General features: G+C 39.8%; 7 protein-coding genes and 1 pseudogene across 8 annotated transcripts; 2 read left to right on the forward strand and 6 right to left on the reverse strand.

Annotated features, from left to right (window-relative positions):
• Window positions 1-448: 448 nt before the first annotated feature.
• On the forward strand, window positions 449-2,609 carry LOC117631377. Its single transcript, XM_034364493.1, has 4 exons — window positions 449-845; window positions 945-1,123; window positions 1,445-1,646; window positions 2,086-2,609. The coding sequence occupies exons 1-4, from the start codon at window positions 767-769 to the stop codon at window positions 2,313-2,315; spliced, it is 690 nt and encodes a 229-aa protein (XP_034220384.1). The 5' UTR covers window positions 449-766; the 3' UTR covers window positions 2,316-2,609.
• A 108-nt stretch (window positions 2,610-2,717) lies between these two features.
• Window positions 2,718-4,120, forward strand: LOC117632439 (annotated as a pseudogene).
• Window positions 4,121-4,181: 61 nt separating this feature from the next.
• Window positions 4,182-5,084, reverse strand: LOC117629628. Its single transcript, XM_034362178.1, has one exon. The coding sequence runs from the start codon at window positions 4,887-4,889 to the stop codon at window positions 4,269-4,271; it is 621 nt and encodes a 206-aa protein (XP_034218069.1). The 5' UTR covers window positions 4,890-5,084; the 3' UTR covers window positions 4,182-4,268.
• Window positions 5,085-5,444: 360 nt separating this feature from the next.
• On the reverse strand, window positions 5,445-6,453 carry LOC117629630 (fasciclin-like arabinogalactan protein 21). Its single transcript, XM_034362180.1, has one exon. The coding sequence runs from the start codon at window positions 6,314-6,316 to the stop codon at window positions 5,678-5,680; it is 639 nt and encodes a 212-aa protein (XP_034218071.1). The 5' UTR covers window positions 6,317-6,453; the 3' UTR covers window positions 5,445-5,677.
• Window positions 6,454-6,602: 149 nt separating this feature from the next.
• Window positions 6,603-7,783, reverse strand: LOC117629629. The gene is made up of 4 exons (XM_034362179.1): window positions 7,510-7,783; window positions 7,335-7,413; window positions 7,165-7,252; window positions 6,603-7,066 (listed from the first exon to the last, which is right to left on the reverse strand). The coding sequence occupies exons 1-4, from the start codon at window positions 7,750-7,752 to the stop codon at window positions 6,964-6,966; spliced, it is 513 nt and encodes a 170-aa protein (XP_034218070.1). The 5' UTR covers window positions 7,753-7,783; the 3' UTR covers window positions 6,603-6,963.
• Window positions 7,784-9,250: 1,467 nt separating this feature from the next.
• LOC117632075 (serine/arginine-rich splicing factor RS2Z33) lies at window positions 9,251-12,518 on the reverse strand. Of its 2 annotated transcripts, none has more exons than XM_034365456.1 (7): window positions 12,453-12,518; window positions 11,684-11,797; window positions 11,062-11,346; window positions 10,831-10,926; window positions 10,354-10,541; window positions 10,156-10,242; window positions 9,251-9,812 (listed from the first exon to the last, which is right to left on the reverse strand). In XM_034365456.1, the coding sequence occupies exons 3-7, from the start codon at window positions 11,158-11,160 to the stop codon at window positions 9,419-9,421; spliced, it is 864 nt and encodes a 287-aa protein (XP_034221347.1). In that variant the 5' UTR covers window positions 11,161-11,346; window positions 11,684-11,797; window positions 12,453-12,518; the 3' UTR covers window positions 9,251-9,418. The 2 variants fall into 2 exon arrangements, with proteins under 2 accessions (XP_034221347.1, XP_034221346.1); XM_034365455.1 differs by having other exon boundaries at window positions 11,062-11,101; window positions 12,453-12,515.
• A 779-nt stretch (window positions 12,519-13,297) lies between these two features.
• LOC117629837 (ABC transporter G family member 20-like) lies at window positions 13,298-16,454 on the reverse strand. Its single transcript, XM_034362466.1, has 2 exons — window positions 15,423-16,454; window positions 13,298-14,472 (listed from the first exon to the last, which is right to left on the reverse strand). The coding sequence occupies exons 1-2, from the start codon at window positions 16,450-16,452 to the stop codon at window positions 13,325-13,327; spliced, it is 2,178 nt and encodes a 725-aa protein (XP_034218357.1). The 5' UTR covers window positions 16,453-16,454; the 3' UTR covers window positions 13,298-13,324.
• Window positions 16,455-18,541: 2,087 nt separating this feature from the next.
• On the reverse strand, window positions 18,542-24,804 carry LOC117629836 (calcium-transporting ATPase 1, endoplasmic reticulum-type-like). The gene is made up of 9 exons (XM_034362465.1): window positions 24,563-24,804; window positions 22,895-24,316; window positions 22,689-22,758; window positions 22,466-22,587; window positions 21,244-21,525; window positions 20,765-21,142; window positions 20,153-20,262; window positions 19,543-19,771; window positions 18,542-19,427 (listed from the first exon to the last, which is right to left on the reverse strand). Exons 2-9 carry the CDS (start codon window positions 24,308-24,310, stop codon window positions 18,849-18,851), a joined length of 3,186 nt encoding a protein of 1,061 aa, XP_034218356.1. The 5' UTR covers window positions 24,311-24,316; window positions 24,563-24,804; the 3' UTR covers window positions 18,542-18,848.
• Window positions 24,805-25,525: the final 721 nt, after the last annotated feature.

Below are 25,525 nucleotides of genomic sequence, written 5' to 3' on the forward strand. Positions count from 1 at the left end.
TTCTAACTCTCTCATTTGATCAAGGTGAAATTATACTTGTAGTCTTAATTTTAACGTTATTGTTGAAAATGATGTTTCATTCAAAATCGAAAGAAATACCATATAAGATGATAAAGAATACCGTATGATAAAGAATATGATAATATGATGCAATTAATTAACAGCTTGTTACTTACATGTTAAGAACAATAACCGAACAATAGATTGCCATGCATGTATATCCATGACATGTTGTCACTTTATATTTTAATTTGGAGCATTAACAAATTTACGGGTTGTCCTGAATTGCAAATCTAAATAAAATTACATGTCTTTAATTGCTAAAACTAAAACTACATGCGCTCAAGTGAAAAATCAGAAATATTACAGACTACAGAGACTAGAAATGTAATTTGTCTTCATTTGCTTTTCGACTACGTGGCATGATCTGAGAAGTGCGCACTACGCACCTAGCCCACCAGAGACTTCAACCCCGTGTAATTTTCCGAAATGGCGTAGCGCGAAGCGCGAACTGGTCACGGTCAACCCCGCTTTTCGTTTATCTCTCATCTTCATCTTCTTCGAGCTCAAGAAAACAAAAAGATTCGGAAACTCCAGCAAAAACCACCGCCACAACAACACCAACCACACTTTTCATTTGACGAAATTGCACCCCCTCGCGGTGGTCTCAGAGAGACAAACGAGAGAGCTGCGTATCGCACTCCCGCCGTTTCTCTGTCCGATCATCTCCTCCAAATTTTCGACAAAACGCGATATAAATCTCGATATGCCGATTCGGAAGCCCCGGATTTCTAAGGTTTCAATCAATTTTATCGTCTTTGGCGTGTTCCTCAGCTGCTTTCCAGGTAAATTTTCATTATTTTTCTCGGGAAACAAACAGGAATTTGATGTGTTGAATACGACGCCGTTGTGTGTGAGATTGATTTGTTTGTTTTCGTACATAGGATGTATATTATCGGCGACCGTGACGCTGGGTTCGATTGTGATATACGACACGCACGAGTTCATAAAAGGTGTGAAGCCGATTGTGTATTTCACATGCCAAGGGGAGAACAAGACGGTGTTTCCAGATGTGAAGGAGAAGAACGTATCGTATGAATTCAAAGGCGAAGAGTCTTGGCAGGTGAGATTGTGCTTATGCTCAAAATTTCCGTTTCTATTTCAATTTGCCTTTGTTTTAAAATTTAATATTGTAATTTTTGATAAGATGAATTCTGTTTGGTCCAATTTAGAAAACGTAACTAGCCATATGGTGTTGTGAGATCAGGGCCATTGAATAGGTAGAATAATGTGCGGTACTGATTGACTGTGACAGCATAATATGTCTGAGTCCAGCTAGAAATCAATTGTATGTATGTACCCAAGCTGTTTTGAGCTGAAAAGCTGTTGTTGAGCTTTTAATTAGGTAGGTTTCTGATGGAATTATGATTTTTCATGCTTTCAGCCTCTGACAGAGTTTTCGAGTAAGAAGTGCAAGCGATGCGGGTTGTATGAGAAGGACACTTTTAAATCAGATGACATATTTGATGAGTGGGAGTTATGTCCTTCTGACTTCGATTCTTCTGATGGAAAATATGTCCGATTCAAGAGCAAGGAATTCAACGCTTCCTTTTCGTGTCCAAAGTGTCTACCTGCCGCTTCACCTGGTGAGTGTGAGTCTACTCAATTGAAAATTTTGAGATCATTTCGTTCATGCCTAGTTTAAGTTGATAAGGAGTTTTGTGGTTAGAGCCTTAAACTGGTCACAGTAAGCTCACTTTTAGATGGCATGCCAATGCTCCCATATTGGATAAAATTCCTAGCTAATGATATTTTAGTACATATTACTCAAATGAGTGACTAGGAACTTTGGTGGTGTGTGTTCGCTAGAAATAACAGAAGATAAAGCTCTGCATGATTCTTAACTGTAGTTGAATGCGTTCGATAATACGGAAATTTCCAGATTTTCTTGATGCTGCTGCCTTCATACTTGATTACCAACTGGCGTAGCTGTTGTTGGCATGCATACATCTGTATTTGAATCCAATCTACTCTTATATTTAGTGTCCAACTTGTAATCATAATTTTCTGGCCATATGTTTGCAGATTCCAAGTCCGCCACTGTGGCACATAAAGAAGAAAAGAAAAATGGATGGCATATTGTTCTAGTGATATTAATCGTTGTTATCGTTTTAGTAGTGTGTATTGTTGGAGGAGTAGTTGCACACAAGTTCTGGCAAAAGAAGAAGAGAGAGCAAGATCAAGCTCGGTTCCTAAAGCTGTTTGACGATGGTGATGATATTGAAGAGGAATTGGGGCTTGACCATGTAATATGATGGACTTATAGTGAATTTAATTTTTTACCTTCTTTACAGTAGGTTGATCTTACATAAATTTTTCTATTGTAAAGAGTAAAAAAAAGAGAACAAAGATAAAGATAGGTACATACTGTGCAAAACCTTACTTTTCTTGTGACGCTCTATGTGTTCTTGAGTGGCCAAAGATGAAACCCTCTGTCGTCGGTGGGTGCATGGCATTGTTCATACTTTAGTCGAAATTAAGAGCTGTATATTTAATATTGTGAGTTATACAAATGAAAGTGATGCGGCCATCATTATTTAGGTTCCTAATTTATTTGTTATTTTCTTAGGTTCTATAGTTTCCAGATTTTAGTAGGATTTGATTAAGTTTCCGAGTTTATTTTGATTTTGATTTTGTTCTGTGTCTCTGTCAAATTTGAATGTGTATGCATGTTTAGTTTGTGTTAAGTATTACCAATGAAGAGGGAACAAGTCCCATGCATATACTCATAGCCTTGAAGCTGGACACCATGTTTATATCAATCTTTGAACGGAGAAAGTTTATTGCCTTCCTGATGGATACGAAATCAGTGACCCGTCATTGGATGACATTAGACATGTTATTGAACCCGAGGTTTACGGAGGAACAAGTTGAGCAGATTGACAAAAACAAGCAATGGTCTAGGGCACTTGATGGTTCTTATTACCTTCCTGGAATGTTGGGGCTCAATAGCATGAAGGAGACTGATTTTGTCAATGTCACCATTCAATCTTTAATGAGTCACTCTACTAAGAAACTTTTTCCTCATCCCTAAGAATTATCAACATTGCAAATCTCCACTTGTTCATCGATTCGGGGAGCTCACGAGAAAGATATGGCATGCGCGCAACTTCAAAGGACAGGTGAGCCCGCAGGCGGTTATGAAAGCCAGTAAGAAACGGTTTCGAATAGGAGTTGAATTCATCTCATGGCTGCTTAATACACTGCATGCACATCTTACAAATTCAAAGAAAGATAGCAGCATCATCTAACTATGAGTGCTTTCAGGGGGAACTGGAGGTTGTGAAGGAGATTCCTAAGAAAGAAAATGGTGATGATCGGAATACAGATGCTGCCACTGAAAACAACGGCATTCTTAAGGGAACTTACAAAATGCCTTTCTTAATGCTTGGGTTGGATTTGCCCCCACCACCTCTTTCCAAAGATGTGATGGAGAAAAACATAATACCCCAGTTCCGGCTGTCCAACATTTTGAAGAAATTTGATGGGGAGACTCTGACTGAAGTAGTCCGACCTCGCATAGCAAGGATGAGGTATCGAGTCACCCGATTACCACAGTATCTTATTCTCCACATTCAGCGATTTACCAAGAACAACTTTTCTGTGGAAAAGAATCCGACTTTAGTCGACTTTCGTGTGAAAGACTACATCCCAGTGTCAATCCCCAAAGAGAATGAGAGTTTGCGTTCAAAGTATGATCTGATTGCCAACATTGTTCATGATGGCAAACCTGGTGAAGGTTCATACAGGATATTTGTACAGAGAAAGTCAGAAAAATTATGGCATGAGATGCAGGATCTTTATGTTTCAGAAACTCTTCCCCAAATGTTTGCCCTTTCTGAGACTTATATGCAGATATATGAGCAGCAGCAGTAAACTTGGGACAGTTTCAAGTCCCATGGTTGAGGGATTAGGTGGTTTTTAAGCCTATTCTGGGAGTCGATTGGTTTCATACACGAGGAAAACAAAACGAGGGCAAACATTTTGAGTACTGAGGTGGCAGATTTGTTGGTCTAGTTGCATCTGCCTGAATTTGTGAGTTTTATGTTTCCATGGATTCTTAAAGTTCTCTAGACGCTTCTGCTAAACTACCTAAATCTACAATTCACCCGTATCTTACATCAGAATGCGAAACACAAAAATTCCATGATCACATAGATTGTTGCCAAGTCATTGTTCACTTGCTGTTCATTACATGTCTTTCAGTCTTATCGATACAAGCAAGGCCGGTAGCCAAAAAGACTCTCACAAACTCCGAAATCCGGCACGTTGTAGGAAGGTGTGATCCTGGTTTCTTGCTCACCCCAGCCATGGGTCTCTGTTTCCCCTCCAAATGCAAGCCAAAGATCACACCAAGGATTGGAGTCACAAGAAGGATGGCCATCTTGAGTGACTTCTTCATGCCTCAAATGGCTTTCATGTTGTTGTTCACTCTGCCTGGAGCCTTCTATCTCCTTCAACTCACTGTCTCCTTCATTGTTGTGAGTTCCATTGCCGTGGGAGAAGTACCCATCTCCCCAACACTGACCAAAGGAGCTCTCATATTCTCTAAGCCAGTTTCCACAGCCATAATATGGTAACTCTTCACCCTCATAAGTCTCCTCAGCAAGTTCATTCTCATTCCAGAGACTGCTTGCGAAATCGGCCGCATCTGTCCCGCATGATGGAGATGTTAAACCATCAAGAAATCCCTCCTGGGAAGAAATGGGGTTGAAGAAAGGACAAGGATACCATATTGCATCTGATGGCTGATGTTCATCATTGTAAGCAATGACATAATTTCTATCATATGGAATGAGGTGGGTTTCTTGGACTTCTTCCTCGTTCATGTTCAAGCTCCAACGCAGGTCGAACCTTGCTCAAAGGTCTCTCTGAAACTTAGCTTAGTCCCGTGTAGACAGGTAATTCTATTCTATTCTAGGAAGGAAGCATTCAGGAGTTGGGACATTCGAGGAAAGGCTAGAGGCTAGAGCTTATATTATGTGGGAAAGGTTGTTTCTGATACAAGAAAAGAAAAGGGAACATGAGCATATAGGTCTCTGAAATCTATCGTAAATGGCCATAACTTTGGTTACTAACTACTAATGCCTTCATGAACCGAATATCTTTTTGTATGAAAAGAAGACTTTAGAGATTGGCCGGCAGAGCATCTCTATTCGATTCTTATTCTCTGAGAGAAGAAGTCACAGCCTCCACTTGTTGAGAAAGCCTTTCTTTTGGTCCATACAATCCCATTACCTTTCAATGTGGTTGGCAAAATATCTTCTCAAGTTGTCACACGACAACAATTCACTGCTGAATTCATCAAATGTAAACTTCAGCTCATAAATTCCGTTTATGAGGAGATCATTAATGAAGAAAAGAAAGAAACTGGTTTGGAATAAATCCCAAATGGTATTTCATTATGGTTTACAATTACACAGCATTTCTGGTTCCACAAGCAATGGAACCTGCACCATGATTTGACAAACTCTTTTGACCCAAAACCACCTAAATCTCAAACAATATGACTACCAAAATCACAAAGATTAACAACCAGAATCGAAATGCTCCACTAACAGTAAAACATCAAATATCCCGTCAAGACAAAGAAACATTGCCAAGACTTCAAAAATTCTCAAGGGAGGTAGGTGTCTTGATCCCCATCCACAAGAACTGGATTGGGTGCACGACGAACAAACCTGACAATCTCTGCGAACCGACGATGACCCCGATGCTTTGGCAAGGCTGGAGATGGCAGAGTCTCGGTTCTTGGCCTCAGAACATCATCCATCAATGATGGGATTGGCACCAAAGGCCCTTCAACGCCATGAACAACACAAGAATCATCAATGTGGAGATTCGGGGCAGTGACAAGAACGTCATTGAAAGAGACCCTTTTGCCATCAGTGCCGAAAACAAGCCTTGTGTTGTGGTGGAGAGCTGGGAGGGTGGTGTTCAGTGGAAGCCTAAGGAGGGACTGGTAAGGCAAGGCCTCCAACGTGTAGATGTGAGCGCGGAGGGTGTTGGCATTGAGGGGTTGCCCTAAGAAGCTGTCATCGGGCGGGATGAAACAGGTGACGGTGGTGCTGGCGGTGGCCGTGAGGTTGTGGGAATGCAAAGCATGAGCAAAGAGTGTGAAGCCGGATGACGAGAGAGAAGTGAACACGGTGTCTGAGCAGAGGGCTTCAATGGTGGGAGTGAGGGCCAAGAAAGCTACAAGGAGAAGTATGGACATGGTTGAAGTTGAGGTTTGTGAGATCATCAACTTTGGCATTTTGGAGAGAGGGAGAGAAAGAGGAGGAGGTGAACAAAGTGTGTGAGGAGAAGTTCTTGAATTTGGATCTGTGGTGGTTATGAATCTTCTTGAAATAACGGTTTTAACAGACTGGTGGTCTTGGGACCAAGTTTGAGAGCTTTCACTGGCTTAGAGGTCATATGTCCACGCAATTTTCTCACGCTCCTACAACTCTGAGCTTAATCTGATAAGTCCATGTGTTCAATGGTAAATCAAATAGGATCAGTATTCGACAGCTGTACAAATTAATTCTAAATCAAGTAGATCAAGCAAACTGAGCTCTTTATGCGAAACCAATCATTTTTAAGATGGTTTTGGTACACAGTGTTCTGAGGTATGTCCAAGTCCTCAACCTTGTAAACAAAAATGTTGAAAGATTCAAATAAGCATTTTGTGAATTACATTAAATTGTCACTTTGGATAAGCCTATTTCTTTTCTCAGAATCTGCAGATGCCGAAAAACTCTGGCTCTCGAAGTTTCTTCCCCAAGTGGAGATCACTAATCATTGGCCAGTTGAATTGAGTGAGGAATTTGAAGGTCCATCAAAAGTGAATCTTGCCCAAATTTGTTATACCAGTTTGCTACAAAATTGTCATAATTAGCAATGCATTCAAATTGCATTCATTTAACAACTATTGCTGCTGGAGCTTGAAGTTACTGCGCTGTTGAAGTTAACCAACTCTTTTGAATGAGGACCATAAACAGACTTTATGGTGTCCCTGCAGCTCCTGCAACCAAAAAGACGGAAAATTGAGCCAAATCAAAGCATGAACAAGAAAAACTAAAAGAACCCATCATTCTCAATTGCTTTTAACAGAAAGCCAACCTGCAGGCCTCCTTGTTGAACTTCTTCTCATTAATCCCATACAGTGATTGAAAAACCTCTGCCTCCACACGACAAAAATAGGGACGATCTGTTAAAGATTTCGAAGTAAAATGAGAAGGCTGAAAACAAAAAGGTGAGCTTTGTAAAACAAGTGAAATGAAATGCCTCACCATTGTAAATTAAGCACTTGCGTGTGCCTTTGTCGAAGTTCACACACCACCCATCTGCACCCACCATGCTTCTGTAAAGCTGAAATATTTCACATAAAACCCAATTCAGAAAACGAAAAAGAAAAACAAACTAATGATATTGAGGATTTTCTCAGAGACATTAACAAGAGCAAACCTCAACGTCAGTTGGGTTATTGAAGATTTCTTCAGGGGTAGCAAAGGAGGGACCTTTTTCGAGCTTGCAGCAAGCTCCACAACCCTCTATGCACTGCCACGTCTGCTCCCTCCTCTTCGTCCCGAACCCGATACTCGTCGTCGACGGCGGCGGGATTTTGCTTGGCTTTGTCTTGGCCGTCTGACGTGGCCGGCGTGCCATGCTGACTATGCCAAGACAGGGCAAAGCCACTGCGTTGGACATTTTGTGGATAAGAGTTGGAGGATGGCGGTGGTTCAGGTTTATTCAAATTGTTGCAGAAGGTTTCTTGTAGTGTTCTTATTCCAAGCAAGAAAATAACTAAAATTTAATTTGACCAAGAAGTGGAATATTTTATTTTTTTGGTTATTCCAACCAGTTATCTGTTCCAAACTAGTAATTTATTTGTCTAATTATTTACTCACTTTCTGGCATTTTTACCTGGCAATTAAATTCAAAACAATCAATTGATTGTGAAATGTAATTAGGGATTATATAGGTGGTCAAATTCTTTAGTGCCAGGTTTATAGTAACAATAAGGCTTAAATGCTAAAAAAACCTAGTCCCTGTTCCCTGTCCACATAAACGTGGCCATGTTTGGTACGCCTCACTGGACTGGACTAGGTTAAATATTACTCGAAACTCTTGTTTGGTAAGAGACGAGACTAACTTAAATGAGACTGTATAGTCCAATAGTGAAAAAAACGCATCACTCGCTCGTCTAATACAGTGAGCCTAAAAAGTGATTCTCTAAATAGCACGCTCACTAAATAGAACACGTGAGTCCGACGCCTCTCTTTAAAAAATATCACAAATTTATTTATTTTCTTTTAATTATTGTTTTAGATCTTTGAATGAGTTTTTTTTTTTTTTTTTTTTTGCAGATAAAAATCCTTAACTAAATTTTAATATTACAATAATTATTTTGATATTGCATTTGGAAAATCAAACTATAGTAATTTACAAATGTTTGATATTTTTTTGATATTGAAACAAGTTTAATAATTCATGATGTGATGCTTTCTTTATCGCAAGTAATTTTTATCTTATCAAATTATATTTTTCAGTTTGAAGTCAAAAGTCAAATATATAAAAAATTATACATATATATATAATTTAATTATTGTTTTACTTGGTCCCTAAAAAACCTAGAATTATATTGAGTGAACTTAGCTCATTTAACAATGTTTTCACCAACTAAGATTAATCTTGAGAAGCCAAAAAACAAATATCATAATTTTATTTTTCATTATAAAAAAGAAAAAATTTATTTGTTTTCTTTTTATTATTGTCTTAAATTTTTTTTTTTTTTTTTGGTTGTCAGATATTGTTATAAATCTTTAAATTGGGTTTCTTTTAGCATTTATTTATCTTTTAGGTCAAAAACCCCAATTAAATTTAAATATTATAAGAACTATTTTTTAGTCCAACATAGCACCAAACATAAGCCTTCACTATTTTTACAATCAAACTTCTTAGTTCAACGCAGCACCAAACGTAAGCCAATACTTAATCAAACTTAGGCCAATCAGAGCTAATCCTAGACAATCCTAAGATTTAATTCAATCCATAACAATCCGCCGTGCTAAATAACCTCACGCTGACCAGTTTAGTTCGTGTGTTTCCATTAGGTACAGATGGAATGGGGTCATTGTTCTAAACTCAGTTTTATTTTATTGATATATCTTGAAGAGAAGACTAGTTTCAAAATAGGGTAACAAGATTGAACTCCACAAGTTTTTTTTTTTTTCCCTTTTTTGGTTTCTTATGTAATATTTAAATAGAACGTGCGAGTCAAATATGCTCATAGATAGAACAAGCAGGGAAAAATTAAATAGTTTATGCATGCTCAAAGTTTTGTCTAAGAGAACAAATTCTTCTCCAGAACAGCCTAGGGTGACGGACTGCGTCCATCCTCATAATCAACAGGGCTCCTATCGTCCCTTGGACTGGGGCTGCGACCATTAGCTTCACTAGGGCTCGGGTACTTCCCAACACTAGGGCTATCCCTTCCAGGGCTACTCGGGCTTCTGCTTTTCCCTATGGGGCTAACTGGACTTCTACTATTTCCCCTGGGACTGTAGTCTGAGCCATCTCGCTCTGTGCTGAGTCTACCATTTCTGGGAGAAGGGCTACCTCTCCCACGGGGGCTGCCTTCATCAGGTGTAAGGCTGTGCTTCCTCCCCTTTGAGGGCGGTGGACTCTTCCTGTAAGGAGGGCTCGGTGATCTGTCATACCGATCCAGGCTTCGGCTTCTCCCTCTCCTTACTGGGGATCTTGATCGACTGGCAACACACAAAATGATCAAGTTGTTAGAAAAATATTAAGTATAAATCTCAATAGACATCATGCATCTGAATCTAAGTTTGTTCACCATTTCCCCTCCACCTTAGGTCATATGAGGAATAATACCAATTCAGTTATTCTCTTAGATAAAAGAAACACAGTTCTAAACCCCAAGCATGTTACGACTCACTCACTACGCAACAGATAACTACAGTAAACAAATGTTGTTACTGATCTTCATATCAATCATGTCAAAATTACAAATACATCCAAGAACACATTATATAATATGATAAAATACATGTGATAACGAAACTCGAAATCAAGAGCATACTCACTGACCTATAGCTGCGGCTTCGGCTGTAACTTGGGCTACGGCTTCTCCCACGGCGAGGCGAACGTGATCCAGGTGAACGACTCCGCCCACGCCTGCAATATAATTTAATTTGAACAAAGTCAAAAAAGAATCCCACAGTGCATCCAAAAACAGGAGGGGGAAGGAAACAAGCAATTAAACAAGACTTGAGAAAAACTGATTACCTTAACTCCTTGGGACTATTTTTGCACTGCCTTTCTATATGACCTCTTTCTCCACAGCGATAGCATTTATTCTTCCAGTCCCCAGCCTTGCAATCACGAGCCCAGTGGCCATCAATACCGCAATTAAAGCAACGACCAGACCCAGGAGTAGGACCTCTTCCCAGATATTCCCGGGAACCACGCGGTCCCTATTCCACATAACACAGAGAGGAGATGTCAGTTTGATGACAGTACATGAACAGATTAGAAACCTGAGAACAGTAATATAAAGTGACGAGGAAAAGAGGGATATAGTTTTAAATGTCAAGTAAGATTGGGAGTACAGCAGGAATAGCAATCATGAATTGGCACTGTAACACCCCTGTATGTAACCAGGAAACTAGAAGGGGCATTTTAATTCAAAAACTTGGAAGAATCCGTAGTATAACATGCACAGGTATTTGACTTGGAATGGAAAATTCAGCTTATAGGCCTTACCCCCTTTGCAAATTCAACAATAAGACGAGTTCCATCAAACTCCCGACCATCTAAGCTATATCTGGCATCATCAGCATCTCGAGGATCACTAAATTCCTGTTATCAAGAAGTAAGAGCAGAAAACAAAACAGGTGACCCCCATTTTTTGGGTTTTATGATCCCTAAGCAGGTTCTGAAGATAACAAAATATAAGCAAAAAGAATAGAAAAACCAAGAGTAAGAAAAACTTACAACAAATGCAAACTCTCGCTTCATGTCCACATCTCGTACTCTGCGTAAACGGTTGCCAGAAACAGTAAGGCTATCATTACTTAAGTACTTCAAGTGCATGATACTTCGCCCGTCACAGACGAACTAAACACCAGATTGAGATTGTTGCCATTTGCATAAAAACACGCAATAAGACTACAGAAAGAATCACCAAAGTCTCATATACACTCGGCAAGAATTTCCACCAATTCCACCAAGGCCACCCTCTCACCATAGACCTCCAAGTAAGGCCAAACCCCAGAAAACCTTCAACAAGATTATTCAAGTTAAGAAAACACAACACCTAGGGGCAAAAAGCTCCCACACAGAACATGAAAATTTACATTAAACCAAGCACAAAGGCAAGCTTGGCAAGGAACCAAATGTCCCCAACACTTCTGGTGGATGCCCTCACGAACTGATGTTGTGATTTCAAATATATTGCATGGATAAGTTAGTTTTCCATTAGATTTCAATTCATAAGGTACCTTAACATGACTATTGTGATTTTGAATATATTGCATGGATGATGAGTTTATCACTCAAAACACATTCTGAAATAACTATCACTCAAAATACATTCTGAAACAACAAAAGCAATTACCTGCCATATCTGCTGAAAAGGCGTTCCAGATCACGTGAACGCGTGCGTGAAGCCAAACGACCAACATATAGGCGTGTATTGCCATATCGATCATCATAACGAGGCATTTTCAAGCTGCCAACAAAAATTGTAATCAGTAAGGTAAACACTGAACAAGAAACCTTGCTACAATTCTGTCCCCAAAAAAAACAAAAAAACAAAAACAAAAACAAAAAAAACTTGCTACAATTCACAAATCCAGTTAATTGACATGAATAATAGGGAATTGGTAGACACAAACAAACACTTCCAATTCCAAAAAACTGTACGTAATTTTTTCAGACCCAACTCATTAGTGGATTTAAAAAAGAAACATACACAGATAAGGGATAATTTGAGAATCCATAAACATTGCGTGGGGAATAGTAAATTTTGCACACTATCTAAAACAGAAACTCCTAATCTCGAATAATCAGACAATTAACCCCCTCCAAAAACAATTTGAAGAAAAAAGTGCAGAGCGTGAACCAACCAAGTTTCCAGAAACAACTGACAAGCCCTAATTACATTCTTTAATCACCTTAACAAGAAATTACCCAGGATCTACAAATCTCCAGCTCAACATATAAATTCGAAAGCAAATTATCGCATACAGAAAAACAAATCTATTTAAAACCCGTTGAAAAAAATTTAAAAACTCATAACTTTATAAACTCACTGAATTGCGAACGAGAAAACCCTTTGAAATCCCAAGTATTAAAACAATTGAATTATTGTTAAAAGCGCGTACCTTGACTGGTAAAAAAGCCCCAAATTTCGATTTAACCCTAACAGCGCTTCCGAAACACAGAGAGATAGAGGGATAGATTCTGTCTCTGTTATTTATAGAATGAAGCCGACAGGTTTGACGGCCAGGATACGTTTTTCTTTTATCCAAGGGTTAGGATTTTAGCAGATAAATAGACTGAAAAATTTAGAGTCCGGATTTGGGTAGGTAACATCACCGCCAAATGTCATTATTTATTGCTTCATGGGCCTAATATTAATGGGCCTTGGCCCAATTGACTTTATAGAAGTACTTCCGGCACAATATGGACGATTCCTGGCTCGATAGGTACAATTTGGCCACAAAACCAAAATTCAACTTACACTTGGTAAGTAATTTGTTCTGAGTTGACTCGTTTTATTTCTTTTTGTTCTGAGTTGACCCCATATCGAGTTGGGCATTGAGCTTGTTAGGTTGTTTTAGAATTATTTCAGGCATCTGTTCTATAGGACTCGGCAGGCATACCATGTCGCTCCTCTGGTCACACACACAAATAAAGGGTTTGGTTGTATTTAAGTCGCAACCAGGTCCATGCTCATCCCACCCCAATGCAAAGAATTTTCTTGACGGGTGATGTGGTTCATCTGCCAGACCAAAGAACTTCTCCTTTAATAAGAGCTGTTTCAATTTTTTCTTTTATCTTGGACACGTGACAACCTCTAATTAATCATGATTCAGGACATTCGAAGTGAAAATCTCTCATAAGCAATGTGTTGTATGTATTACAAAACTACATGGTAATAACTTAAAATTATACACTGAAAATCAATAGAGAAAATAATAATCAGACAGATTACATGACTGTGAGTCTGTGACACCCCTCACCTCACAAATTACTACCTCCTCTTGTTCTTGCTGCCCAACAACAAAGTAAAATAAAACAGAAACCTAAATAAGAACCCCCAGGCAACGGTGATCCACAAGCAACTCCATTTAGTGAGGTCAGTGATCCCCTGCTGCTTCAGTACATCTGTTCCCGTGGTCACGCACGTGGAGCCGGTGATGTTGACGCCCAAAGTGGTGCTCATGCTCTTGAGCAGCTCCAACTTCATTGCCACGGGGACGCTTCCTAGTGGTGTGCTGTCAAACATCTGGGTCCCTCTCACAAAGCACTTGGTGGGGTCATCAAACTCATTTTGCAAGACACCTTCATATGGGTACTTCACTAGGGAAATGTAGTGGAACCAAATCCAATACAGTGGGATTCTATCTCTACTTATGAAGAACCCACTAAAGAGAAGGAAGTAGGCCAAAATGGCCACCACAACTGTGTAGCCCAACATGACATGGGTCACAATGCCCGAAAGGAATGTGACAAAAGAATGCCCAGCCCAAAACGCAGCACAAATAGTGAAGAAGAAGAAGAGAAAGCCATGAACACCGCCCGCCAGACCCACAGCCCAAAAGGTCGTGGCGGCGAAGGCTAAGGAGAGGAAGAGTAGGGAGGGAATGGAGATTAGAGAGTGAGCAAGAACGTAAGAGGACCGGCGGTAGGCATTGTAGGCGGTTTCTCTCATGAAAATGTAGCGTTCTTGGAGGAAAATTGGAATGGCCTCGGCGCACGTGTAGAATGTGGTGGACATGGCGAAAGCAAAAAAGCCCAACCGCTCTTGGACACCTTTTGGAGAGTTGTCAAGCTTCCAAAACATGGTGGCTAAAATAAGCCCGGTCACGAGGACTGCACCTAGGCGAATGCCAAAGAGCTCCGGCATTCGTCTTGAGTTTGTGAGGGAGCGTTTGGAGATGACTGCTATTTCAATCCAACATGGGTTGGCAAATGTGGGGACTGAGGAGGAGAGGCTTGGGTCATTTGGTGCACCGGAGACTAGTTTGCCTCTTGAAATGCTTGCACTTATTGCATCCTTGAGGGAAAGCTTTGGCCTGGTGATGGAGTTGATCAAGTTGTTTGGATCTGCCTCTTGTCTTTGTTGATTTTTGTTGAGCTGCCAGGACTTGTTGAATTCCACCAAGCTCTTTGTTCCGCCTGTTGAAACATCCAATTTTAAAAATAGTGATGAGCACCATATCATCACTAAATTTATGTACAAAATGATCAAGTGACATGTCACAGTGTTTAGTTTGATTCAAATTTATGTCCATTTTATACATTGTTTATTTCTAGTCTCAAAAATACAATTGGCCCACGTATTCAATTCGCAAAATTTGGTGAACAAATTTAATGTAGATTTGCTATGTTTCTTCTGGCCATCACCAAAGTCATTTTATTGGATAACTTATGTTTCTTTATATGTTAAACTTTTCTTAATTCAATTAGAAACTTTTCTTAATGCATCGTAAATTAAAGACGTACTCATAGTCCTAGTTGGTTGCAGCAAAATTCAAAGTCAATAGTAATTAGACCAAAATGCGAGGCATTTTAATTCTCTAATTAGCTAGTTTAAGGGTTGGTTTGCCAATGGAAGAGTGATATTGGTGACCTGTGTCTCCTATAATCTATTTTCTACACGCTTCCATTTCTTCACGAAAACCCCATTCTACAAAATGGCATGATGTATTTTGTGCAACTTTTCTAGCTAATTAGTGTTTGTTTAACTCACCTTTTCTTTTTATAATTAGTAACAAAATATATCTCTACATATCCCCAGGTAATAGGCAAGGGTGTTATATCTCTTCATGTCACCTGTCAGAGAAAGAGAGAATACATATCGAGGCAATGAAACGAGGATAAGGAAGTATTTCTCCTGCTGCTATAGACTGGTTGTATGGGATAATGGGAGTTCATATCTACTGTGGACTAACTGTATGCCATGGTTTGTTTTTGTAGGCAAGAAATATACTAATGGAAAAAAGTAATCTATGGGTAATTCAATTTATGTCCTTTCTAAACATTAATTATTTCGATTAGATAAAATACTACTCGTGTGTGTTATCATGTTATTTAGTGAGCAAAATTAGCGAAGTTGAAATAGTGACCTGGGGTTTCCTCCAATTCTCGAATGAGGTCGAGAGCAAACTCAGTTCGGTTCTCAGTTTCGGGAATTGGATGTCCAAACTCCCTGAAAAACACTGGAAGATTGGCCGGCGATCCACCATACACAGTCTGTCCATGAGAAAGAAATATCAAACGATCCAACAAGCTCAAAATCCTGTAACTGGGTTGGTGAATGGACATGACCACAATGCTCCCACTCTGAGCTATTCTCTGCAAAACCTTCACCACCATGAAAGCACTCGTCGAGTCAAGCCCTGAAGTTGGTTCATCAAGAAACAGAACAATGGGGTCGTGAATTATGTCAATTCCAATAGAAACTCTCCTTCTTTCGCCTCCAGAGACCCCTCTGTGGCCCTCATCGCCGATCACAGTAGTGGCAGCGTTTCGAAGGCCTAGTTGGTCGATCAGAGCCTGAACCCTAGCTTTCTTCTTGGACTTTGATAAGCTGCGAGGAAGCCTAAATTCAGCTGAGAACATAAGAGTCTCTTCAACTGTAAGCATTGGGAACAAAAGATCGTCTTGCATGACATAAGCTGATATCACTTTCAAGAGCCTTGAGTCTAAGGCCTCTCCGTTTAATGTGATCGAGCCTTTCAAGCTGTCCTTGGAGATTCGATCGGCTAAAGCATCGATCAGCGTTGATTTTCCGGACCCACTTGCCCCTAGAACCGCCATGAGCTCGCCTTCCCTAGCCTCCCCAGAGATGCCATTTAGTAAAACTTTGGTGTTGGCGTTGCTGCTTCCCAATTTGACCTCTGCCGTATTGGAGTTAGCACCGAAACACGAGGGTATTAAGTTCACCTTGAGTCGGACTTTGACGCTATATGTAAGATTGGTGAATGAGAGGACAAAAGGGTAGGAGGAGGGAGGGACAGAGCTGCAAGGAAAGCCTAACTCAAGAATATGATGATCATGATCAGGGCTTTGTGCATCTCCAACCGACTTGAGAAGCTCCCCAAGTGTAGGGTTTACGCCACGGCGGATTCTAGGGCTAAACTCCTTGAGCTCCATTTTTGGGTAGGTTTGCTAACTAGTTAGAGAACACTTTGAGGCAAAGATTTATAGAAGGTGGCATTTTGATGGTCATTGTGTTTGGTGGATTTAAGTGTCCAACCGTTGCTTGCGTGAATGCTTGCTTTAGTTGGTCAGAAGAGAAGAGGAGAGAGAGGAGAGTTGTGCTTTATACAGCTTTCTTTCTAGCTCTACACTTCTTACTAAGTCCAAGGGGGCTTTCGGAACTATATGTAACTATTGCATTTCCACAGTTTTGGTGCTAAAATGCCAACTACCACCCCAAGATTTTATGTACTTTCTTAAACCTCATAAATAAAACTAGATTTTGATGGATAGATAATTATGAAAATGAACATTCGGACATTAAAATTGAGTTTTCAAGTATTCACTATACTAAATGCTTCAAAAGTATCAACCAAGCTAAATTTATATATACATCTTTGTGTGTGTATGTGTGTGATGTAACTACGGAATTTGGGATTTTCATGGCAATTGAAGAGTTGCATACGATATCATCATTATCAAGGGTCTGTTTGAAAGCACTTCTCTGTATGAAATGTTTTTGCATAGTATTGTTTTTACTAGTAGCACTTTTGTTTGAAGCACATGAAAGGTTTTTATTGAAACTCAAGTGCTCACATACTCATTGTGCAAATGTTTCTCAAGGAGGCACTATAAATGCTTTTTTAGAAATTGGATTTCAGTCAATCGTTATAACCAAAAAAAAAAAAAAAAAAAAAACATTTTTGGCATGTAAAAGAGAGTTTTCAGTACCACCAAAGGCAAAATCCCAAGCAGGCTGAAACATTTTTCTAGATTCTTATTACTCCAAGTATATCATTACGTAGTGATTTTAATTATAGTCACCCTATTTCTAGTCAGAAACATACAAAATTTTCTGCACCAGTGGTCGACAAAATTGCTAGGTTGTCCAAATCGAAAGAAAACCTTAAATTATTTCCTTTGTTTCTTCTGGCCATCACCGAACTCATTTTATTGGACAACGTAGGTTTCTTTTTGCTCACTCGAATTAAAAAGTTGAAAAGGGACAGTTCATTGGATGGAAGCATCCAAAAGAAAAAAAGTTTTCAAAAGAGGAGAGATTGTACATGCAATGCAATATGCATCAGAGTCCTGGTTGGTTGCAGCGAAACTCAAACTCAATGGTAATTGGACCAAAATGCGTGGCATTTTAATTCTCTATTAGTTTATTTATTTTATAGGGTTGGTTTGTCATGGAAGAGTGATGACCTGTGCGTTTTTCTAATTATAATCTATTTTTTCTACACGCCTTCATTTCTTCACGAAAACCACAATTCTACGCATGACAATATGTATTTTGTGCAACTTTCCTGGCTAATTACTTGCTTGTTTAACTTGACCTTTTCTTTTGTATATTTAGTAAAAAAATATCTCTCTGCATGTAACATATCTTATCTGCTTATGTTAGGTGAGGGTGTTACATCTGCTCTAGACTGGCTGTGTGGGATGAATGGGTGTTCATCTACTGTGGACTGACTGTGTGGTATGGTTGGTTGTTGTAGGCAAGAAATATAGCAATGGGGAAAAGTAAACTTCGGGTTATTGACCATTTGAGTGAAATTGCTATATATACTTGAAAAATGGCACATAAAAGAGAATGAGGACGACAGTCGAATTCTAACCGTGACTTAAATGGTTCAACATCTTCGACGAAATTAATCGTAGATGAAGAAAATATCCCCCGATGACTTCTCGTTTTTGGGTTTCTGACGATCCCTTTTCCCTTGGATAATCTCTTTTTCTATCAAAATAATCTACAATCTTTCCAGAAGCTTGTGTGTCAAAGATGACCCTTCTATCTGCTGATATATAATATAGGTGTCTTTTATTGTAGGCAAGAAAATATATATATACCAAATAGAAGAAAGCAGGCTTTTGTTTTATCATGGTGAACTATATGGGTGCGGAGCAGTTGCGAGGAATATTGATCACACTACTGTCGTGTCATTTGCTTTCTTAGGAATCAGAATTTGATACTTGTGCGTCTTCATCATCCTTTTCTTGACGACAAGAGGGAAAATATTCCAAGTTGGAAAGTGAGATGGGCAAAAGACGATAACTTGCATAATGCTTCTATTGCATTCTCTAACAAAATGGGGAAAAAGTTAACCAGTTTTTACAACAACAAAAAAAAAAACCTAGAAAAGAATTATTTAAAGGGTACGGGCAAATCAAGATATTGTTGTGACCAATTGTTCTTCAACAGCCAGACCATCCCTTAAATAAAACGGGAAGAGGTCCAGATGAGACCCCCCCTGATAGAAACTTGCTGTGTCAGAGAGACCCCCATTTCCACGGAATACCAACACCCCTTGGACCAACAATCTCTATTGTAAAATTTGGAACTTGTCTCACTCTGTCTTGGGCTTTTCTCTCCTCTTGGTTACTTGAGACCTGCTGGTCCATCTCCCGACCAACTTGAGGATCTCATCGAGGACAATCACCGGCAATGCAACAGCCAAAACCAAGAGCCACTCATTCAAGCTCAAGGGCACAATGCCGAATACTTGAGCTAAGAATGGCACGTAGAGGATCAAGAAGTGCAGGCCGAATGAAACAGACATGGCCACAAGGAGCCAGGGGTTCACCCATGGGGGCATCGACAACAGGCTTCCGTCCTCCGAAAGGGCATTGAGGGAGTTAAACATTTCGATGGCGACCAACACGGAGAGGGAGAGTGTCATAGCTTTCACTTTTCCACCATGGAAATAATCACATGGGTCATTCTCGAAGGAGATAACCTGAGTTCCAGCTGTGAAGGGTGAAGCAGTAAAGTTCGTCCAAGATGAGCACTGTCCCCAGTTGGCCAGTTGGGAGTAAGTCACAAGAGAATGGCCATCCCCACTGAGGTCGATACCCAAGAAGGAACCATGTGTATACCAAATAATGAATACACCCACAGTTGCCACACCAACATACATCCCAATTACCTATCCAGCCAAAGATTCAAGCGAGAAGATTAGAGAGAATGTTCTCAGGTGAAGTCATACAAACTGTGACATCAAAATGCAACAAATCGGAAGAAAGAAAAAAATGAAAAGTTACCAAATAGCGGAATAATATCCAAGCGCTGATAAGTGAATCATCACTTCTACGTGGGGGCTTCTTCATTATATCTTTGTCTGGAGGATTAAATCCTAATGCTGTTGCAGGCGGTCCATCAGTAACAAGATTCACCCACAAAAGCTGGACAGGTATGAGGCCTTCAGGAATGCCTAATGCTGCTGTTAAGAATATGGAGGCAACCTCACCAATGTTCGATGAGATCATGTACCTGAAACAGGGTTTAAAACTTTAAATCAGGGAAACATACACGTCCAGGCATCTAACAAAGAGGAAACCTAAGTGAATTAACAAAATTTCCAGGGTTAAATGTCAATATCAGAAAGTATCAAGATCTGTGGTCACTTCACCGGGCAGGGTATAGACAACTGGAAATCATCAGTGACACCATGCAATATGAATTTCTTTCTTATTCATTTGTTTATCATACCATGGTTTTGTCTTTTATCAAAACCTTTTTATATTATCATTCAGGAGCATTATATATGTATGGCAGTAGAAAAAATGGTGGACGAATTTTCAGAGGAAAAGAAAAACCATTGTTTTAGTCACCCCTCTCTAAAACGTTAAAAAACACAGATAACAAACGAACCTGATAAAAGCTTTCATATTGTTGTAGATAGATCTGCCTTCACCAACAGCAGCAACAATTGTGCTAAAATTATCATCGGCCAGAACCATGTCAGAAGCTTCCTTTGCAACCTGTCAAGGAGAAGAGATTGGAAAGTTTATGGTATGAAAGTGGTGAGACTGTCTGGAAGGAAATAAAAGAGTTAGTAAATTCAGCAAAAAAATTAATGAGCAATTAACATTTAAAAGACATCATTAACAATATATCTATGGTTCCTTATCCTTAGCCCTAATACTCATAGGTTGGTAACAGGGGTGCTGTTTCACAGAGCATTCCATTTACATCTCTAAAAATGAAATCTCAAACAAGAAAATACTATATGCCACTTATCAATTTGCTTTGATGCATGTAATTACTAAACTCACCATAAATTGAAGATTTAATTCAAGCACTTACCCTGTTAATATATCAAGTTAACTCTCCTAGTGGTTTTGATACGTAATTAAGTGCCTCCTAAAAAAAAAAGCAGTGAAATTCCATTCCAGTATTCCAACACAATACTACATGACAGGTATCCTGAAACGTATATACGATGATTATGACTGAACAAGAGAAAACAACTAAATAAATTACCTCAGTTCCAGAAATGCCCATTGCAATCCCAATATCAGCAAGTTTCAAGGCAGGTGCATCATTCACTCCATCACCAGTCATGGCAACCACCTCACCATCCTCTTTGAGCAACCTAACAATCTCTTGTTTGTGCTTTGGTTCAGCCCTTGAAAACAGAAGCCCCCCACTTTGTCTCAGATAGGCTTTCCGATCAGGCAGACACATAAACTCTCTTCCTGTAATGCTTCTTGGGTTAATGTCTTCATCATCATCAAACACGCCTATTTCACGGCATATTGCTTCTGCTGTGTTCTTGTTATCTCCAGTAATCACCATAACACGGATTCCAGCTGCTCGGCAGTCTTCAATCGCATCGAAAACCTCCTCTCTTGGGGGATCCTTCACAAATTTATGCAACAATCAGAGTTAGGTCAAAAAATTATAGAACAATGATGAAATAAATAGGTAAAAAAATGCAGAGAGGCCATATGACAACTCACCCACAGTCCAACCAGGCCAACAAAAACAAGGTTGCTCTCAATTGATGAATAGGTGGATGGATCAAGTAAAAGTCTATGAGCTGGATGATCTTCATCACCGTCATAGGTTTCAAAGTCAGTGAGCTCATCTTTATAAGCAAAACCCAGACAGCGTAATGCACTAGTTGACATCTCATTAAGAGCTTTTACAATATTGTTCTTTGAGTTCTCATCCAGTGGTACAACAGTACCGTCAAGCAACTGAACCTTAGTGCTTCTCTCCAACACATTTTCTACCGCACCCTGCAATAATGCAGCACCCCATTTTAGAAGTCCACAACATTTCCTTAAGATATATATTTTCAAACGGAGCTAGTATGAGTCTTAACTTATCTTTTCAGTTGCCAACAGTGAAACAAGCAGCATAATGTTGCAAAAAAGTAAGGAAACACAGATTGAAAAACAGACAAGGCCCTTTCTATCCATCATGCTTTTTATTTCTAACTGAAATGTGAAGTTTCAAATTAATTGCAGACATTATAACCTAATTGAAAGGGTAAATCTAGTTTATTCTAAAAAGGCAAATACAACTACAAAATTCAGTTCCAAACAGGGATCAAAGGTATTCGGATACTTCCAAACAGAAAGCCTCGCCAAGTCTCACAAGATCACCACTTTAGTGAAAAAGTAAAATCAGGACAACATAACATAATTTTCCCCCTACCATTCTCTGACGGAAAATAAAAACTCCTTAACAATATTTCACATATATTCCTAAAAATCTGACACTGTCCTCATGAATCCTACCATGCACCCTTTCAACATACTTAGGACAACATAACATAATTTTCCCCCTACCATTCTCTGACGGAAAATAAAAACTCCTTAACAATATTTCACATATATTCCTAAAAATCTGACACTGTCCTCATGAATCCTACCATGCACCCTTTCAACATACTTAGGACAACATAACATAATTTTCCCCCTACCATTCTCTGACGGAAAATAAAAACTCCTTAACAATATTTCACATATATTCCTAAAAATCTGACACTGTCCTCATGACTCCTACCGTGCACCCTTTCAACATACTTCGCGAAAGGACACTACAAAGTTTCCCAGTTTGTAATTGAAATTTGAAAATTAGAACATGACACAACTTTGCATGATAGAATTATTAGAATATATGAATATAGCAAGTTCATAAAGTTGTTATTAAAATTGAACTACGATTGCAAACCTTCACTAGCAATGACTTTTTCTGTGAACGGGAGTTGACAATGACACCCATGGATTTCCTATCACGATCAAACTCAAGGGTTGCAACTCGGCTTTCAAATTCATTCCACTTCTGGCAACAACCTTGAGAAGAGATATAACCATACCAGAGCATGTAAATTTACAGATTTAAAATTATAACAAAATAGAGAAAGGAGGCTTTTCATGTCCGGAGTGTGACTTACGTAGCAATTCGCTTTCACTTGATTCTGCACCCAGAGACCCTTCAGGAAGGCCCATCTTCTCAACTAAAACCTGAAATGTCAAAAGGACAGACTCAAGCAAGGAAATACTATATATGATGTTTAATCAGGTAATTGATCAATTTCAAAATATGATAAACCTATAAAAGTCAAAAGAATAAACCTACAGCGTAAGGGTCTAATCTAACCTTTAAAGCTGCCTCAGTAGGCATTCCATGGGCAACATACTTCTGTTCTGCATGAGTAACGCCAGCATCATTGCAGACAGCAGCTATCTTTGCAATCATTTGAAGATTAGCATCCATACGACCAGTTGGCCAGTCATGAATTTTACCATCCAATGGATTGTATGTAGTCCCATCCACCTTAAACTTGCGTAGTATAGTAGGTTTAGGACCCAAAGCCACAAGTTTTGCCACTGCCATCTGGTTTGTAGTCAAGGTCCCCGTTTTATCAGAACAAATCACAGTCGTACAACCCAGAGTTTCAACACTCGGCAACTTTCGAACCAAGGCATTCTTCTGAGCCATTTTGCGGGTACCAAGCGCCAAGCAGGTTGTGATGACTGCGGGCAAACCTTCAGGAATGGCAGCCACAGCCAATGCAACTGCAATCTCAAAGTAATACGTGCACTTTTCAAACGAAAACTTGAAATTCGCCGGCCAGCCATTGACATATTCCCAAGTGAGGAAGTACTTGACATTAATGAGCCATACTAATGCACAAATCACTCCAATTATCATCGTAAGCATCTCTCCAAACTCATTGAGCTTCTTCTTCAATGGTGTATCTTCCTCGCTCTGCGACGCAGCATGGATTTGCGAATGAACCTTCCCAATCTCAGTCAACATCCCTGTCTGCGCAACCAAGCAAATGCAATGCCCATTCACAATAGTTGTCCCCGCAAAAACCATACTTTTCTTCCCTTGAATATCCACGTCCTCAGAAACCGGCTTGTTATTCTTATTCACCGCCTCACTCTCTCCAGTCAATGAACCCTGCTCGACCCTCAAAGTCGAGCTAATCAATTCCACAACCCGCATATCAGCAGGCACCTTATCCCCAACTTTAAGCTCCACAATGTCGCCGGGGACGAGCTCCTTGGCCGCCAAACTGGGAACCTTACTCCCATTTCGAATCACAGACGCATGCTCGGACTGAATCTCTTTCAGCGCCTCCAACGCCTTCTCGGCATTGCTCTCCTGCCAAACCCCAACTATGGCGTTCACAATCAGGATCAAGAAGATCACCAACGGCTCCACAAACGCCGTGATCTCCTTCTCGCCGCCTTCTTCCCCGTCCAGCCAAGCCAGAACAAAGGAAATGACGGCCGCAGCGAGCAGAATTCGAACCAGAGTGTCGTTGAACTGCTCCAGAACCAGACTCCAAATCGACTGGCCCTCGTGCTTCTCCAACTCATTCCATCCATACTTCTCGCGCCGCTTCTCGACGTCTGCGGAACTCAACCCTAATTTCCTGTCAACGCCGAAGTGCTTCTCGCACTCCTGAATCTCTTTTGCCCACGCAGGGAAGACATCGCCGTCGGACGGCCTAGGGTTTTTGTCCTCTTTCTGTTTACCGAAATCTTGCCCTCCCTTCCCCATTTAGATCTACCACAATCAACACAGAGACAAACAATTCTTTTCAGATCAACTAATGCAAAGCAATTTTTTTTCCAATAAACCCTCAATACTGAGAAACGAATCTTTAGAAAACGGAAACTCCAAACGGAATGGAAAAATTCAATTGCAATGAACAAAAATATAACAGTTGAGAAAAATACAACAAATTGGACTGTTTAGGGCTTTGACTCTTCAAATTAACCAAGTTTATTTCCACAGGGGTCCAGTTCGTACCTCAGTCAGGATTTGCTGTTTTGTTTCTCAGGAAAATGAAACGTTAGCCTTTAAGAGAGAAAATGGGAAAGACGACCCAAAGCTTCAGATCAAAAGCATCGGCTGCCGTGCCTCTCCCACTACCACTACGCTTTCTGCTTTCCACGCACACTGTCTCTCTCTCTCTCTCCTCGCTCTCTCTCTCAGAATTTTATTATAAGAGACAAAGGGTAATTAATCAGGATCAGAATTAGGCTAATGTTCTGCGAAACATCCCAGGGTGATTAACTTAACGACGCAATGCTTGGCCTTGACGTGGTCGAAAGCGACAGCTGGCGGTTTGGTGACGTGGCGGAATTCTAGTGGAGGAGTTTCGCTCATCTTGGTTCCTATTGGCTACATGTGCAATTCGTGCGGGGATGATGTACTTCGTTGGCTTTTAATCTAAGATTTTCTGTTGGCACCCAACGATCCAAATTACCAGCTGCGGTCCATTTGATTTGAGCAATAATCCGGATACGGTCAATCTGGGACGTCAAATAACTTGTTCTGTGCTCATTGACCGTAGATCAAACACAATTAACCTTTCCAACACTATTTCATGCCTTATCTTTTATGTAATTTGATGTCCTATTGAGTGTATTAGATTTTTTTTTTTTTTTTTGAGGTTTTGAGGTTATGTTTGTTTTAAGAAATCGATGACAGTTTTGTAATTTATAAGAAGTTTGAAGTCTCTTTGTTATGTTGTAAATAGACTTTAGGTGTCTTTCTAAAGTCTATTTCATGTAGAATTTTTTTTTAATAATTTGGGCCTCTCTATATTTGGTATAATAGTGAATCTTCAAAAAAGCAATGCAGTAAGTTGGAGAATATTTCCACATGTCATATATATATTGGATAGTACATCAACCACATGATATACTCGGAACATATAAAAACTTCTCCTTTACAATTTCTCAAAACAAACTCACACAGGGCTAGTTT

Source organism: Prunus dulcis, chromosome 6 (genome assembly GCF_902201215.1).
Source record: "Prunus dulcis chromosome 6, ALMONDv2, whole genome shotgun sequence".
Classification (NCBI taxonomy): domain Eukaryota; kingdom Viridiplantae; phylum Streptophyta; class Magnoliopsida; order Rosales; family Rosaceae; genus Prunus; species Prunus dulcis.

Excerpts from the sequence above, each read along its gene's own strand:
- LOC117631377 (XM_034364493.1), top strand. The coding sequence starts at position 767 with ATGCCGATTCGGAAGCCCCGGATTTCTAAGGTTTCAATCAATTTTATC. Across the intron at positions 846-944 it reads GTTCCTCAGCTGCTTTCCAG|GATGTATATTATCGGCGACC; the intron begins GTAAATTTTCAT and ends TTTCGTACATAG. Across the intron at positions 1,647-2,085 it reads TCTACCTGCCGCTTCACCTG|ATTCCAAGTCCGCCACTGTG; the intron begins GTGAGTGTGAGT and ends ATATGTTTGCAG.
- LOC117629628 (XM_034362178.1), bottom strand. The coding sequence starts at position 4,889 with ATGAACGAGGAAGAAGTCCAAGAAACCCACCTCATTCCATATGATAGA.
- LOC117629630 (XM_034362180.1), bottom strand. The coding sequence starts at position 6,316 with ATGCCAAAGTTGATGATCTCACAAACCTCAACTTCAACCATGTCCATA.
- LOC117629629 (XM_034362179.1), bottom strand. The coding sequence starts at position 7,752 with ATGTCCAACGCAGTGGCTTTGCCCTGTCTTGGCATAGTCAGCATGGCA. Across the intron at positions 7,414-7,509 it reads ATAACCCAACTGACGTTGAG|CTTTACAGAAGCATGGTGGG; the intron begins GTTTGCTCTTGT and ends GAAATATTTCAG. Across the intron at positions 7,253-7,334 it reads CAAGTGCTTAATTTACAATG|ATCGTCCCTATTTTTGTCGT; the intron begins GTGAGGCATTTC and ends AATCTTTAACAG.
- LOC117632075 (XM_034365455.1), bottom strand. The coding sequence starts at position 11,790 with ATGCCTCGTTATGATGATCGATATGGCAATACACGCCTATATGTTGGT. Across the intron at positions 11,102-11,683 it reads CTTTTCAGCAGATATGGCAG|AGTACGAGATGTGGACATGA; the intron begins GTAATTGCTTTT and ends CCGTTTACGCAG. Across the intron at positions 10,243-10,353 it reads AATAGTCCCAAGGAGTTAAG|GCGTGGGCGGAGTCGTTCAC; the intron begins GTAATCAGTTTT and ends ATTATATTGCAG.
- LOC117629837 (XM_034362466.1), bottom strand. The coding sequence starts at position 16,452 with ATGGAGCTCAAGGAGTTTAGCCCTAGAATCCGCCGTGGCGTAAACCCT. Across the intron at positions 14,473-15,422 it reads AGAATTGGAGGAAACCCCAG|GCGGAACAAAGAGCTTGGTG; the intron begins GTCACTATTTCA and ends ATGTTTCAACAG.
- LOC117629836 (XM_034362465.1), bottom strand. The coding sequence starts at position 24,310 with ATGGGGAAGGGAGGGCAAGATTTCGGTAAACAGAAAGAGGACAAAAAC. Across the intron at positions 22,588-22,688 it reads AAGTGAAAGCGAATTGCTAC|GTTGTTGCCAGAAGTGGAAT; the intron begins GTAAGTCACACT and ends TCTCTTCTCAAG. Across the intron at positions 20,263-20,764 it reads TGGGCATTTCTGGAACTGAG|GTTGCAAAGGAAGCTTCTGA; the intron begins GTAATTTATTTA and ends TCTCCTTGACAG.